Raw genomic sequence first — 17142 nt, 5'->3', positions numbered from 1 at the left:
CATCTCTTGTCTACATTGTACTGATCATATCCCTTTTGCTTCTTTTCTCATCTAAGGTTGTGAGCCGAGTTCCCTTAACTCTTAGACCGCTCATATTGGGAGCCTGATAGCGATAAATATTCTAATTATGTAAAAATAACTTAAAAATGTTAAACAAATCTCCAAATTATTGGCTTCAGTGTCGTGAAACTTTTATCAAAATATTTTCAGAAATTGATTTTAAGACGATTTTTAAATAAATAAGAACATTTTGTTGATAAGGAGAACAGCTCCTAATAACTGGAACTGAAGGATAATGCAGTAATAAAGAGATGCAAGCACCTGTCCGACACTCAAAAGAAGAAGAATAGTAGTAAGAAGTGTCCACAAAGTGGATATGCAGTTGGTGCCTTTATATCATTGCTGAGTAATACATAACACAAATAATAATGAATAACTTTGTTAATATGCTCTATTTTGTTATATATCATATAAATACATTGGCCAATGTTAATATATGTTACTTTCATCATTGTCCCCCAAAAAAAAAATTTTAGGGGATTTTTTTTTAAGATTTCAGTTTTTTCTCATTTGTTTATTATGTGATTTTGTTGTAACCTCTACATCCTGGAGAATGCATGTGTCTCACTAACTGTGTGAAGATACAATGAAATTGGTCAACAAAATAAATAAGTCACAACTTGCAAAACTTGAGACTTTTAATTTTGGGGAGGGCTGATTTTTTCTCTGATTTCAAACTCTATTATCTTTGTCTTTTTAGGTTTTTTGATGATTAGGGACCATATTATGGCTTTTTTACTTATATAAAATAAATCCAAAATATATCCTGTAAATCATTATAATTATCCCCATATTTTGTGTTTTTTGGGGGTTATGTTTTCTCGACTTCATTTCAGAGGTGATATGATCACTACGTTCAAAATAGTAACGGGAATTGATAAAATTGATAGGGAAGAATTTCTGAGACCCAGAACTTCAAGAACAAGAGGTCATAGATTTAAACTAACGAAACAAAGCTGCCGGAGAAATATACGAAAATTCACTTTTGTAAACTTTTGTAAACAGAGTGGTAGACGATTGGAACAAGTGAGAAAGTGGTGGAGGCCAAAACTGTCAGTAATTTAAAAGCATTATATGACAAAAAGTGCTGGAAAGACGGGACACCACGAGCGTAGCTCTCATCCTGTAACTACACTTAGGTAATTACACACATTGACCTACAACTTTGATGTATCCAAGTACAAATGCCAAACAATGTTTATTAAAACATACAATTAAATAAATGAATTAAAACTACGTTTATTCATTGTTGATAACTTCAACCTCAATTATCTCCGAAACTAAACTTCAATTATCTCAAACTAGAATTTCAACTTTGAGTGGCTTCTAAAATTCCAGTTTTTGACCGACTCTCACTATTTTGACATATTGTGCTCAGCTGTCTGTTTTACAATCCCTTCAGAATGAATTTTTCATAAACTTTATACGTTTGGAGTTATAATTTTTTTGGTCTAACTTTGCCACATATTTCAAATGCCCTATTTAAGATTTTTTATACAGTAAACTGTACAGAAAACCTATATTCTAATTTGATGAAAATGAAGATTATATGCTATTCTAAGATAATAATAACACTATATAATGTTAATAATAGTATATTATTATACATAATATTGTTAATGTTAATAATCTGGAAATAATAACTCCCAGAACCCCATCAAACAGGTATCAAGTAGACTCCATATCAAAAGCTTTGATATGGAGCCGAACCAATATCAAACTCGACAGGGATTAGGATACAAAAACCCCAAACCCTGTAACAGCAAACCCCACCCTGAGAGTACCAAAACCCAGGCAAGATCGAACTGGGCCCAAATGCCCCAGGTCGACTCCTCCACAGCCCCGGAAGCTTCAAATCCAGGCTCTGGGTCAGAGACATTCTCCACGCCCTCCACCCTCGAAGAAAAGGTAGAATCCAAGGGAAAGTCATCAAAGAAGTGGGGGCCTGCTGGTAAGACCCAGAAGCCTCAGTGGGCCGCCCAAGTCGCATCTCCAACTAAACCCCACCCCAACCCCGAAACCTTCAGACATTTGGGAGCCGGCTGCAGGGAAAAAGGAGCAGGGCGAACCATGCCAACCAAGGAAGGACTTGAAGGCGGACACTGAACCAAGGCCAAGGCGACCAATGCCCCCAAGTCCGGGTTCCCTATAACCAAAATGGGGCATTCAAGAGAGCAACCAACCTAGCACATTGCACCAACAAGAACCTAGCATGCAACGCGACAGATGCTTAAACCCTAATATCTCCCGAAGATGAATGGGTAAATTGGATAACGAGCAAGGAACAAGTCTTGCACGAATCTGGGTCGAAGGTGTCATCGACCCAACAAGCAGCATGATGGAAGCAAAACAGATAATCGTCACTCTGATACAAGAGCAACGAACAACCCTCAAACTCGCACAAGGCGAGATGGGACTCTGAAGACACATCCATAGTCACACAAGCCCCGACGGGGGTTTCCAGGGCGTGCAGGGGAATGTGTCCTTATGGGAAGCCCAGGCACTGGTGCTGCAAAACTGGTTGAACCCCATCTATTTACTGGGCAAACTGACCCCTGTGAAGGGAGCAACCTCGAGGGCTGAGTGGAGGACTACCAAATGGAACCTAGGCGTACCTAATGGGAAACCAGGCAGTTTTCCACCAGGCAGAAAGAACTGAAAGAAATGAAAAGAAACCCCAAAATTGCACCACAACAACAGAAGGCTAGAGAGACATGGCCGCTGCAAATAGGCAAGCTGCGCAGCACTGTGCGCCCCAACCAGCAACAAACATTCCCTACTCGGGGCCAAAAGAAAATACCAAGACCCCCTGCTAACCCCAAGGATGAGGCCGATGCCAAACGACAGCAACCCCTATGAGAGTGAAAAAGCGAAAGCCCCAGGGAAGATAACCCCAAGACCCAATGGACGTACTTGCCTACGGAAGATAACCTTAAGCGCATACAGCCTGAAATACCGCTTACTACTGGCCAACGCCCCAACACACACACAGCAGGTACAACCACTGAGGGTATAACCCTAATGGCAGAAAGAAGAGACGTCAGCCCCAGCCGGCTTCAGTCGACGAACTAGTGAGCAGGCGGTCGGCTCGGGTGAGCGGTGCCTCCCCTTCCCCACTTCCAGATGGGGAGGGGGGAGGCCATCCCCCTGATGATGATTTGCTTGTTACCTTGTTTTTTCTTGGGGGAGTTCTTGGGCTCTGTTCAGTCTTGGGTCGCAATTTTCTACCAGTTGGGGTCAGCAAAGCAGACAGCCCGCCTGCTTTCATAACTCTCACTGTATTTCCCACTTCTAAATTTCCCTTCACCAATGCCTCTCCATCCTCTTTACCCCCCCCCCCCCTCCCTCCCAAAACTGGGGTCTGTTTTGGGGTGCCTAACCCCGGTCGATGGCAGACATGAATATACTCTCAAAGAGTGGAGTTTTCATAGGCCACTGCTCCCTGCGCCTCTCCGAGAAAACCAGGTTCTGGCTCGTGGTTCCCGGTACGCATAAGAACTACATGTGACTGAAGCCCCAGACTAATATAGTCCTCATATAACTATCAGTCCGATAGCTCCAGGGAGCTGACGGGGCTCCCCTCAGAAAAAAATGAGAAACTCTCATTGCAAACAGCGGAAGAAGGTTGGAACAAGTCAAGTGAAAAGGCAGTGGATGTCAAAACAGTCAGTTTTAAAGCATCATATGACAAAGAGTACTGGAAAGACAGGAAACCACAAGCATAACTCATCCTGTAACTACAATTAGACAATTACCAAAGAATTGGGACCAAAGAGCCAAAGCTCAACGAATGCAAGCACAACTAGGCGAGTACAACTGAGTAAAGAAAGGTAAAAAGAAATTGTTGATAAATTTTTAGGGTTTTCAGATTTGCAATTTATTATAAATTAATTTTATGAGTCTTTTTAGAATGAATTCTCAAAACAATAAGTATATTTGAATGCACTCTAAAAGAGAAAAATGGCAAGATGCCCATAAAAAATGAGACTACTATGAGGCGGTACATTTGACTTACTCAGCACAGACATCATGATGTTGAGACACCACCTGCTTGAGGGGGGGGGGGGGCACACACCTCTTTTCAACACACCTTTCATCCCACTCCATGTAAAAAAACAAAACAAAAACGATATACAAAACACAAATCAACACACCTTGCCTGAAGAGGCACAGTTTGGGTTGTCGCAGTGGGGGTTGCCACAGCCATCTGTCAGTTGGAAGTAATATTTTTCTATGAGTTGGGCAGCGGCACGTTTCATGTCTCCGTCCTGGTGCTGCGACGCCCACGAACCCTCTTCCTGGTGATCTCCACCACTTTGTTCTTCTTCATTCCTAAAACTTTCGCCCCTGAAACAATAATAATACTGTACAGTACTGTATTGTAATAATAATAGCAATAATAACTGTAATAAAATGTAAAAAAGTATCCTAGGTTAACACTTAATGCTAAGGTACTTTATTTAGGTTATAGTACTGTATATACCTTTTGTGGTAAATATTGGTTTAAAATCAAATTGTAGATATAGATACCAGTACTGTATATCTAAATACAGTGGCACCTCGACTTACGATCGCCCCGACTTACGATAATTTCGAGTTACGATGTAAATTTCATCGAAAAATGCGACTCGACATACGATGGTGTCGACTAACGATATTTGTTGGTACATGTTTGGGTCGACCGAGTGCATGGTTCCCGGTCTGACCTAACTCAGTTTACTACAGCTGCCTGCTTAGTGACAATCGCGCCTATAAGAAATTCCGCGTTTGTGGTGATTTTTTGCATTTTGAACATTAACGTAATTATTATATATCACGCCATGAGTCCCAGGAAAGTCAGTGGTAAGGCTCAACATATGAAAACCCATGTAAGGATGACCATAGAGCAGAAACAAGAGTACAGAATGTCTCTTCCTCAACAATTAAGACAATGTGTGCAGCATGGGAAGAATTGCAAACCTTTGCTGAAACGACTCGCCCAAATCAAGCTGCAGTAGGCCGTTGCCTTAACCTATTCAATGACACTGTGATGCATCATTACAGACAAATGTTAAAATGAAGGGAAAAACAAGTCTCTCTTGACAAATTTATAGTGAGACAAACAAGCAGTGAACCACAACCAGGTCCTAGTGGTATTCAGGGAAAACATAGGAGAGAGAGTACCCCAGAGAAAACATCACTGCCTGATGTGATAATGGAAGGGGACTCCTCTTCCAAACAGTAACAACTCTCCTCCTCCCCCCTCATCACCATCTTCCATACACCATCAAGAGCCCTCCATAAAGGTAAAATAAACTTAGGTACTGTATTGTAGTTAGAAAAAAACATTGTATTCAGTATAAAATGTATTTGTATGTTAATATTTTGGTGGGTGGGGAATGGATTAATTCAATTCCCTTTATTTCTTATGGGAAAAATCACTTCGACTTATGATATTTCGACTTACGATCCGTCTCTGGGAACGGATTAGCATCGTAAGTCGAGGCCTCACTGTACATCATTATATATAATATATATACTGTATAGAGTTCTTACATTCTTACACAGCCACTAGCACACACAACATTTTAGGCAAGTCCTTAATTCTAATTTTCCCTGGAATATAACCTGCCAAATCATTTAACAACCATGTACCCATTCACTGCTGAGTGAACAGAGGCTACAGTTAAGGACTGGCGCCCAGTCAATCCTCCCCGGCCAGGATACAAACCCAGGCCAATGTGCTCGCGAAACACCAGACGACTGTGTTACCACTTCGCCATGGGGACTGTATACTGTACTGATGTAGTAAAAAATATTGCTTCACTGATTACCTATTAACCCATATGGAAAAACTATCTAAACTCGTCAACCTCTAGAATTTCATAAAGCCGACAAGAATACGCAACACACACCCTTTGAGTGTGAACGACACCAGAGAAGCCAGAAGCAAGGCTATGCCATAATGTAGCATATCATAATGACTCATTAAAATAGCTTCAGAGTTTACCTCAAATAAGAACTTGGATATTTTAACTTAAAATAAACAGCTATGATTACTTTTATGGTGGTTGCATCCTGAAATCCAGATGGCATCTGTGTATCCAGCTCAACTGCCACAAATTAAATCCAACCCATCATCACAAGGCAAATATTAGTTATTAAAACTATAAAAATTCTGTCTTCAGACAACTCAGACTGTTCAAATCATGATGAACATCGATTCCACCCATTCTATTGTGCTAGTTATACTTGAAAAGCCTTAGTCTGCAGTACTAATCCTAATTTTAAACTCTTGCAAGACAACCCATATTGATGTCACAGAAGCAATGAACATCACTCCAGAAAAAAAGAATATATCTCTGATATTCTGAGTCTGAATAACTTTATGCAAACATGCCATTCAAATAAAAGGACACAATCATGTACCGTAAATGGAACTCCCTTTCTTATGAAGTTTATAACAAAATGATCAACTTATATTTACCAAATAAAAAAATGATGTGTTTAATTTCCTCATCATTGTAGCCCACCATGTGATATTAACCCAACTTTACTATATTACATCTAGAAATATAATGCTTCTATAATTTTTTTTATATATTACCACCTTACCCAATTACTATACAAATTAATGTTATATAATGTAATTATGTTAACTTCCAAATTACTCCATTCACCTGGGCTATAGGAGACTCGAACCGTGGACCTCATGTGTGAACTTTCCTTATCAACACTTTTGCATGCCCTGTGGACGACCCGCCGCAAGGTAGGACAAACGTTGGCCAGGAGCACACAAACCCCACTCAAATGTTTATACTCTTTCAGCTTTCTCACCTCAATTTCCGTGCTACGTCATTCATTTTGGTATCAAATTCTTTGCAATATCACGGCACGCATTTTAAAGTCTAATAATATTCGGACAATAAATGGAAATTTTTACAAATTTATTAATCCGCACAGTAGTCTTCGCAGTCTCCGTGGTGTAGTGGTAAGACACTCGCCTGGCGTTCCGCGAGCGCTTTGTCATGGGTTCGTATCCTGGCCGGGGAGGATTTACTGGGCGCAATTCCTTAACTGTAGCCTTTGTTTAACGCAACAGTAAAATGTGTACTTGGTTGTAACAACGATTCTTCGAGGCAGGAATCATATTCCAGGGACCTGCCCGAAACGCTACGCGTACTAGTGGCTGTACAAGAATGTAACAACTTTTGTATATATCTCAAAAAAAAAAAAAAGTAGGCCGAGCATGGGCAGCGAGTGCATAAACCACACTCAAATGTTTATACTCTTTTCTGCTTTCTCACAATTTTTGTGCTACGTCATTCATTTTAGTATCAAATTGTTTGCAATATCATGGCATGCATGTTAAGACCAGTCCCATAATATTCAGACAATAAATGGAATTTTTACAAATTTATTAATCGATGACGTCGGTACCGTCATCAGGATGTGAAAGTTAAGACTAATCAATAGCTCAGTCAACAGAGCTTCGGCATCATACGTGTGGGGTTCGCAGTTTGAGTCTCCTAGCACCCAGGTGAATGGAATGTTTATTTCTATGGAATTGTGGATGGTAATTTCAAAATTACTCCATTTATTCATTGTATATCTCAAGTCACTGTTTGCCTTGTACGTTAACTGCAAGTTTTTCATTAACGTTAACCTTTAGACCACGCATATTGGGGGCCTGGTAGCGAAAAATATTTGAATTATGTAAAATAACTTAAAAATGTTAAACAAATCTCCAACTTATTGACTTCCGTGTCGTGAAACTTTTATCAAAATATTTTCCGAAATTAATTTTAGACATTTTTTAAAAATAAGAACTTTTGTTGATAAGAACAGCTCCTAATAACTGGAACTGAAGGATTATGCAGTAATAGAGAGATGCAAGCACCTGTCCGACACTCAAAGAAGAAGAATAGTACAGTAGTAAGAAGTGTCCACAAAGTGGATATGCAGTTGGTGCCTTTGTATCATTGCCGAGTAATACATAATACATGTAACGCTAATAATAATGAATAACTTTGTTAATATGCTCTATTTTTTATATATCATATAAATACATTGTCCAATGTTAATGTGTTACTTGCATCAGTGTACAAAAAAAAAAATTTTTTAGGGGTATTTCTTTTTTAAAGATTTTAGCTTTTTCTCCTTTTCTTTATTATCTGATTTTGTTGTAACCTCTACATCCTGGAGAATGCATATGTTTCCCTAACTATGTGAAGATAGAATGAAATTGGTCAATAAACAAATCGGTCTCAACTCGCAAAACTTTGGACTTTTTAATGTTTTTTGGCTGATTTTTTTCTCCGATTTCAAACTCTCTTTGTCTCTTTAGGTTGTTTTGATGATTAGGGACCATATTAGGGCTTTTTCACTTATATAAAGTATACCCTAAATATATCCCCTAAATTATTATAATTATTATAATTATCCCTCTAATTTGTGTTTTTTGGGGTTATTTTTTCTTGACTTCATTTCAACACATATTGACCTACAACTTTCACATATTTGAGTATGAATACCAAACAATGTTTATTAAAACATACAATTAAATTAACGAATTAAAACTACCTTTATTCATTGTTGATAACTTCAACTTCAATTATCTCTGAAACTAGAGTTTCAACTTTGAGTGGCCTCTAAAATTCCAGTTTTTGACCAATTCTCACTATTTTGACATTGTGTGGTCAGCTGTCTGTTCTACACTCCGTTCAGAATGGATTTTTCATAACCTTTATTCATTTGGAGTTATAATTTTTTTTGGTCTAAATTTGCCGCATATTTCAAATGCCTTATTGATAATTTTTTTACAGTAAATTATACTGAAAACCTATATTCTAATTTGATGAAAATGAAAATGCTATTCTGAGAGAATAATAACATTAAATGAACAATTGGTGATAGTTCATATTTTTTATTCTGAATTGAAAATCTGAAGTTTTCAATATTCAATTTTAAAATTAACTTTCATTCTCTTGTTTCTCAAATTACACTGTGATCATTTAGACAAAGTTGGGGCATTTGCCTAGTTGATTATGCAAAAAAAATTGGTAGGTGTTTGAGTGTTTTAAAAACTTGTTAAATTATTTTGTCAAATCACATACTGTATGTATTGCGCGGTCTAAGGGTTAAGACTTGTCCAAAATGCTGTGTCAGTGGCTTAGTGAGCATGCATCATTCACACAAATGTGTACCAACACCAGCCATTGTGACTTCCTGCATTATTAAACTAATAAATAAACAGAACTTGGGTTGAATGAACAATACTGTACTAGGTCTGGTTAGATTAACAGTGCTATTGTATTTTTGTACAGTGAAAATAGAAGCTGGCAAAAATTATCATAATACTGTACTGGAAACTTTACACGAAACGAAACATTTAGAAAAAAAAATCCAAATGTATATATAGTATTTTAAATATGTTTACTAATAATATGGTCATAAAATATTAACAAATTTAACAAAATATTAATGTATTATTTCACAATAATTAACATGATGTAACCAGTAGTTTTTCAATTCATTTCTTTCTTATGCATCCCATACCCATCCGTGGGCAGTGGTGGAAAGAGTTACAAAGGCACATAATGGGTTCAGGAACTGAACCCCCATATTTCGTTTAACTAAGCAAGTGACAACCTTGTTAAGCTAGTTACACAATTGTTAATATGATATTTATTTCTAGCAAGAGTTTTCATTAATACCAGTAGGAGGTACAGTGGTACCTCACATAACGATCGCCCCAAAAGGCGAACATTTTGGCTAACGAACGGCCCGATCGGCGTCAAATCGTCCTGTATGGCGAACGCTCGTTTGAGTAACGTCAACACCACTCGGTGGGGTCGCGCTGCTTCTTGCATATTCTCAGACACCTCCGACGATGCACAAATTATGTTGTTCTTGTTTAAAGATACTAATGAAGCTGGGATATAAAAGGGTGACTGCTGAGATGTTGCAAAGCATTGACGTTTTTGTAGAAAAAAAGAAATGAAATTTCTGATATACAACAAATGTCAAAAAGGTTCCTTCAGTGTTCGGCAGGTAGGCTGTTCCATTATAACAATCTTTCTTTGTTTCAAATGTGTTCCATTTGTTTTGTATTTGTCATTTATGTCTCAATAATGGAGCAGCCTACCTTACATACACTGAACAAACCATTATGACATTTTCCTTTCTTCAAATGTGTTCAATATTTATTTTTCATTTGTCTTATAACAAAAGGTTTGTTCGGTGGTCGGCAGGTAGGCTGCTCCAGGTTTCTTACATAAAAAAAACGTAAATAATAAAAAACAATGAAGAATTTTGAAAACCAGAACAAATCTCAAAAAGGTGCGTTCGGTGGTCTACAGGTAGGCTGCTCCATGTTTCTTAAATAAAAAAAAAAACGAAAAATAAAAGAACTGTTGAAACAATTTGAAAAATGAACAAATGCCATAAAGGTTCGTTCAGTATTTGTCGGGTAGGCTGCTCCATTATCGAGATGTAAGTGACAAATACAAAACAAATGGAACACATTTGAAACAAAGAAAGATTGTCATAATGGAGCAGCCTACCCGACAAACACTGAACGAACCTTTTGCTATAACGAATAAACACAGTGCATCACAGTGGTTAAATGGGGACATTCGTTATGTATGATGTCCGTTTCACATGACGAACATGGAACGGATTAAATTCGTTATTCGAGGTACCACTGTATTTGCTTACTTACCCTTTTAAATACCTCCTCAAACCTCAACTAACCTTACCTTACCTTACCTAACCTAACCTAACCTAACCTAACCTAACCTAACCTAACCTAACCTAACCTAGCAGTGCACAATTGTTGTTTTTCATTGCCAGTAATGTTATATTTTATTTTAGTTTTGTTGTGAGAATATAGCTGGCAACTGTTTAAAAATTAGTACAGCATTGAACAAGGAAACAGGGTGTGGTCGTATCATACCAACCACGGGAGTGGTTGGGTATATTATGGTTCCCAGTGGTACAGTCGGGTGTGTTCTCGACTTACAATTGAGAATTCCGGGTTCGTATCCCAGGCGGGACAAATGGTTGGGCACATTTTTATCACCTAATGCCACTGTTCACCTAGTCACAAGTAGGTACTGTACCCAGAAATAAGTCAGATTGATGTGGGGGTTGCATTCTGGAGGCAGGGTCAGTAATTCGACCCTGGATGGGGGGGGGGGACACTCGATATAAGCCTAACGTGTACAAATACACTGTTGCTGAACAAATCCACAAGGGTCGTACCGAGGATTCGAACCTACGTCCGAGAGCATCCCAGACGCAGCCTTAATCGACTGAGCTGCCTGTCCCCCGATGCAATGAATTAATTATTAAACACAAACATTGGGGTCCTACAGCTGAGTGGACAGCGCTTCGGATTCGTAGTCCTGAGGTTCTGGATTCGATCCCCGGTGGAGGCGGAAACAAATGGGCAGTTTCTTTCACCCTGATGCTTCTGTTCACCTAGCAGTAAATAGGTACCTTGGAGTTAGACAGCTGCTACGGGCTGCTTCCTGGGGATGTGTAACAAAAAGGAGGCTTGGTCGAGGACCAGGCCACGGGGTCGCTCAGCCCCGAAATCAAGATAACCTCAAGATGACATTTCAACTAAGTTCGTTTCTAATTTTTAAAAACCACATGCTGTATGATACATCATTAGGATAGACTGGTTAGCTTAGACTAAGTTTGGGATGGATAGGGGTTAGATTGAACCTAAGAACAAAGGCAACCGCAGAAGGCCCACTGGCCCACACGAAGCAGCTCCTATCTATAACCACCCAATCCCACTCATATACATGTCCAACCCGCGCTTGAAACAATCGAGGGGACCCAATCTCCATCACGTTATGCGGCAATTGGTTCCACAAATAAAAAATGGGTATGAGATGGGTATGATTAATTTGGGTTATGTTTGGTTATAAAATCTGTTGGCAAACTGTCTTGTGTACGAAGTTACTTCCATTCCAAGGAAATTTCCCCCCCCCCCCCCCCCCCCCCCAAGGAAATAGCACTACTGCACTTAACTTCAAGCAATGCATCTGCTCTGAAAACTGCACATTTTAGCAACCCTAAATTTATTTAACAATTCTAAACTCTGGCAATTTCCAAGGAATCGCAAGTTTAAATCTCAAGTTATCTAAATGTCATTTTACCATGCAATATTGCACTAGTATAAAGTTTTAAAAGCACGGCTGATGCTATTGTATAAAGATATTAATACTAATTTATTCACAAGAAAGTACAATGGGTGATATTGAACATTCTCACAAACCCACTAACACTTCAGGCAAATAATTGTAACAAATTAATTGTAACCAATCCGAGTCCATCTCTATTTGCTAGATAAATGTTATTCAGTATTGTAATTTTTGTATGCAAGTCCATGAGGAATTGCACTACAGTATTTGGATACATAACCTCAAGGAAATTCGTCGCTTTCACCACTCGTCGTGCTATCTTCTCTTGGTTATCTTGAAATGATTTTGGGGCTTTTTTTTTTTTTAGTGTCCCCGCGGCCCGGTCCTCGACCATGCCTCCACCCCCAGTGCTAGTGACATGTCTTGTGTTATACAAAACTCTGAAACCCTAGGACACTTTTACGAAGGTTACTGGCAGCAGATGTGCTACATCTGTCACTGTGGCCCCAGGAGGGAGCGAAGGGAAAAGGGGGAGGGGGGGGGAGCCACACCAAAATAAAACCCAGAAGGAATGCAACACTAACCCACGTGTGTGTTAGTGTTTTGTCGTCAGGTGGGCCACATTGGACCTCCGGTAGTGAAAGGGTCAAATGGGTCACACTGCCCCCCAGAGGTGAAGAGGTCAAGGAGGGTAGAAATAGCCTAAGCTACTCTATCCCTTTGAGATGTATTTTTTCTTGTCTCAATTTAATTATTTATTTATATACAAGAAGTTACATTAGGGGTTAACAGAGAATATAGAAAGTAAGTTGAATTAACATTCTTGTAAAGCACAAGACATACTTGTGTGTCAATAAACATACTTGAACATGAAGAGGTCAAGTGGGCCACACTGGACCTCCAGTCGGAGTGAAAGGGCCACATGGGCCACACTGAGGTGAAGAGGTGGTCAAGTGGGCCACACTGAGGTGAAGAGGAGGTCAAGTGGGCCACACTGAGGTGAAGAGGAGGTCAAGTGGGCCACACTGAGGTGAAGAGGAGGTCAAGTGGGCCACACTGAGGTGAAGAGGAGGTCAAGTGGGCCACACTGAGGTGAAGAGGAGGTCAAGTGGGCCACACTGAGGTGAAGAGGAGGTCAAGTGGGCCACATTGAGGTGAAGAGGAGGTCAAGTGGGCCACATTGACCGCGAGAAGAATTGAGGAATAAAGAGGCACTATGAGTCTGAAGTGACCTTAGGAGACAGGTAGGTGGGCCATACCTTCCTCCTCCCCATAAGAGATGAAGAGAACAGGTGTGGGCACACTTCTCCCCGGCCACACGGGACAGTGTGTGCGTATGTGTGCAGGTGTGGAGACCTGCTGTCAGGGCGGGTGTGGAGGAGACAGGACCTACCTGGTGGGAGCCTCGTGGGCCCCGGCAGCGTCTGGGGTGTCCTCTGGTGAACTCATCAACTTGCTGTGTCACGTGGCGTCCTCGGGGTGGGCAGAGACACGAGGCCCGGCACACAATTCCCGGCGGGCGAGGTAAATAGCGACGTTATAAGCGACTCACCAACCAGTCCCACCACACAACATTGTCGCCATGTTTATTACACTCAGCTGAGCAAATTCGTGCATGAGAGAAAAATTCGCTAATGCATTATTATTAAGTCACTCAGTCTCGCCTCCTAAAGTCTGGCGTAGGGAAAAATCACCTCTTTTAATTAAAATTTGAGTGGGTCATTTAAAGGGCCATTACGGGTCTAAAATCGTGCCATTAGTTTGAAAGTATTAAAAGTGCGCGATAATAGTTCACCCGGAGTGAACTGGAGCAATGGTTCTTGACGAAGCGAGTATTACGACGCATGAATAATAATGGTGTAGGTGCGAGGAAGATAGAGGTTAGAGGCAGAGGAGTTATGATAAAGAGAGTGTGATGGGGTGGAGGCAGAGGAGAATGGTGGAGGCAGCCTTCTAGGCCCACCCAACCCTCCCAGCCCCTACACACCTCCCCCCCCCCCCCACACACCTGCCTCGCCACAGACAAATATAGTTTGTCTTCTAATTACGCTGCACGCTCGAGTCAGCCAGGTCCTACACATCTACACTAACCCCCAGTCACACACACACACACAAAGAGATCTAGGGGTGGTTCTAGATAGAAAACTATCACCTGAGGACCACATAAAGAATATTGTGCGAGGAGCCTATGCCACGCTTTCTAACTTCAGAATTGCTTTTAAATACATGGATGGCGATATACTAAAGAAATTGTTCACGACTTTTGTTAGGCCAAAGCTGGAATATGCAGCAGTTGTGTGGTGCCCATATCTTAAGAAGCACATCAACAAACTGGAAAAGGTGCAAAGACATGCTACTAAGTGGCTCCCAGGACTGAAGGGCAAGAGCTATGAGGAGAGGTTAGAGGCATTAAATATGCCAAAACTAGAAGACAGAAGAAAAAGAGGTGATATGATCACTACATACAAAATAGTAACAGGAATTGATAAAATCGATAGGGAAGAATTCCTGAGACCTGGAACTTTAAGAACAAGAGGTCATAGATTTAAACTAGCTAAAAACAGATGCCGAATAAATATAAGAAAATTTACTTTCGCAAACAGAGTGGTAGACGGTTGGAACAAGTTAGGGGAGAAGGTGGTGGAGGCCAAGACCGTCAGTAGTTTCAAAGCGTTATATGACAAAGAGTGCTGGGAAGACGGGACACCACGAGCGTAGCTCTCATCCTGTAACTACACTTAGGTAATTACATCCATGCATGCTTATGCATATACAAATCTAGAAATATACAATAACTTATTTGCGTGTCTATGGTGGTTTTGTTCTATTTTCATGTGTAGAGCTTCAAGAATATGTAATCTCTCTTTTTTATTATTATTATTAACAGGCTCAGGTATACACAGCAATGTGCTGCTACCCTATTTTATATGAAAGATTACACAGTGTAGATCAAAAACTAGCTATAAGTTCATCTAATATTCGCACAGGATGGTTAGTCATGCATGGAATCAGGGGAGAGAATACCTGCCTCAATACAAAAATAAATCAACTCTGACTAAAAATCAGGAGAGAGAACAGGCTGATCTATTAGTTCCCACTAGCAAAATCTGGGAACAGCACAAGAATATCTTCGAATATTCCTAAGTGTATGAAGTCATTACACAGCTCAAAGTACATCATATCATTTGGTCTGAAGTCACTTATAACAGGGCAATCACAGATATAGTGTTGGAGAGTAATGTCCCAGCTCTTGTTCACATAGTGTACAGTGGGAATGTTCACCATTGGAGGGATACATTACCTGCAGCCACTTGCCATACATATCCATATCCCAGCCTAAGTCTGGCAATTACAATGTCACACTGTCTAGTGGAGGTGTTATGCTGCCCGTACATATAATTCTCGGTTTTAAACATGGCATAGCTCTTTATACTCGTGCTTTCTGGCCTTTGTGTGTCAGTAACTGCTCTTCTGTCTTCATGTGTATTTATTATGCACCCCATACTCCATCTTGTGGGCGGCAGTGGAAAGGGTTACAGAGGCACATAATGGGCTCAGGGACTGAACCCCACAATTCATTTAGCTAAGCAAGTTACAATCTTGATGAGCTAATTACAAAATTCAGTATAAGTCGTCACATCAACAATGGGCTTGAGACCGATCACAAATACAGTGTCTAAATTAAGCAACTGACAAGTTCAGTTCAAGTTCAAGTATGTTTATTGAGACAAGAAAGAAATACATCTCAAAGGGATAGAGTAGCTTAGGCTATTTCTACCCCCCCTCTACTTCAAGTCCCTCAAGGGGCGCACAAATTCAGTAAGTACAAATAGACAAATAACATTACAAGAATCCCATTTAACATTGCAGGTTAATATAGTAAGCACAGCATATAATTGTTACACTCTTGGGGCAAAATTCTTGTAGCTCCTAAGTATACTGTCTATCATACCATTATCACACATACAAACAATTTGATGTGGTACACTACTTATTTCCCTATTTCAATAGTTATCAATAAGTTGACACTAATACATAATGACATATGTGAAGAGCTAGTCACAATTTAAATTCAAATGTTTATTCAGGTAAAAGTTTATGCAATTGATAACATATCCTGCAGATATGTTACTTAGAGATAGGATACGTAGAATTAACAGATCATCTCATTATTTGCCTATAAGCTAATGAGAGTATGGAGCAAGTTTCTTGTCCGAAACGCATTGCGTAATAGTGGCTTTAGGCATTGTATGTACTAGCTCTATCTATATATCAATCCATTAATGTAACATCACTTGTATGTATGTATGTACCTTACCTGAATAAACATATTTATTTATTTATTATTTATTATAGTTGCTACACAAGCATGACATGGCGAATCTTATTGAAACTTTTAAAATGCTGAACTTGGAGGATGTTGAACCAGACAATCTCTTCAAAAGGTCAGATGTGATAAACTAGGAGCAACGGGTTGAAGCTCAACAAGCCACAATGTAGGAATGAAAACCGGAGATTGATAAATATTAAGCCACCCAAGAAGTGGCACGGGCATGAATAACCCGTAAAAACCCGGAGATGCCTTTTCACCCCCTTTACGGGCTATTCATACCCGTGGCACCTTTTGGATGGCTTAATATTTATCAATCAACCGAGTGATGACGATTAAGCCACCCAAAAGGTAGCACGGGCATGAGTAGCCCGTAATTCTTCAATCAATTCACCCACATTTATAAACCCATGGACTCGCCTACCCGCCGAAGCCATAAATGCCAAAATTCTGTTAAACTTTAAAATCCTTTGCCCGAAGCTTTGCGTTATTTATTTAGAAATAAAGCTTTGCCCGAAACGCTATGCGTACTAGTGGCTTTAGGTATTGTATGTACTAGCTCTATCGTTAAATTCCAACAGTATGTTTGTAACTCATCTTCAATGTATGTACCTT

General features: G+C 39.9%; 1 protein-coding gene across 2 annotated transcripts in view; it reads right to left on the bottom strand.

The window, feature by feature from the left end:
• Ube3a (ubiquitin protein ligase E3A) overlaps positions 1-14005 on the bottom strand; it is a 69728-nt gene extending 55723 nt beyond the window's left edge. Inside the window, exons 1-2 of one of the 2 annotated variants that reach the window (XR_011225035.1) lie at positions 13591-13798; positions 4215-4407 (exon numbers count right to left, since the gene is read on the bottom strand). Coding sequence is in view for 1 of the 2 variants with exons in the window: in XM_045752331.2 (XP_045608287.1) it covers positions 4215-4407; positions 13591-13646 (249 nt within the window). In the remaining variant the exon portion in view is untranslated. Of the gene's footprint in view, positions 1-4214; positions 4408-13590 lie in introns of both variants that reach the window. The other variant, XM_045752331.2, reaches the window with a different exon arrangement.
• Positions 14006-17142: the final 3137 nt, after the last annotated feature.

This window comes from Procambarus clarkii, chromosome 79 (genome assembly GCF_040958095.1).
Source record: "Procambarus clarkii isolate CNS0578487 chromosome 79, FALCON_Pclarkii_2.0, whole genome shotgun sequence".
Taxonomy (NCBI): domain Eukaryota; kingdom Metazoa; phylum Arthropoda; class Malacostraca; order Decapoda; family Cambaridae; genus Procambarus; species Procambarus clarkii.
The sequence above is the reverse complement of the archived record's forward strand: the minus strand, read 5'-3'. Positions and strand labels throughout refer to the sequence as shown.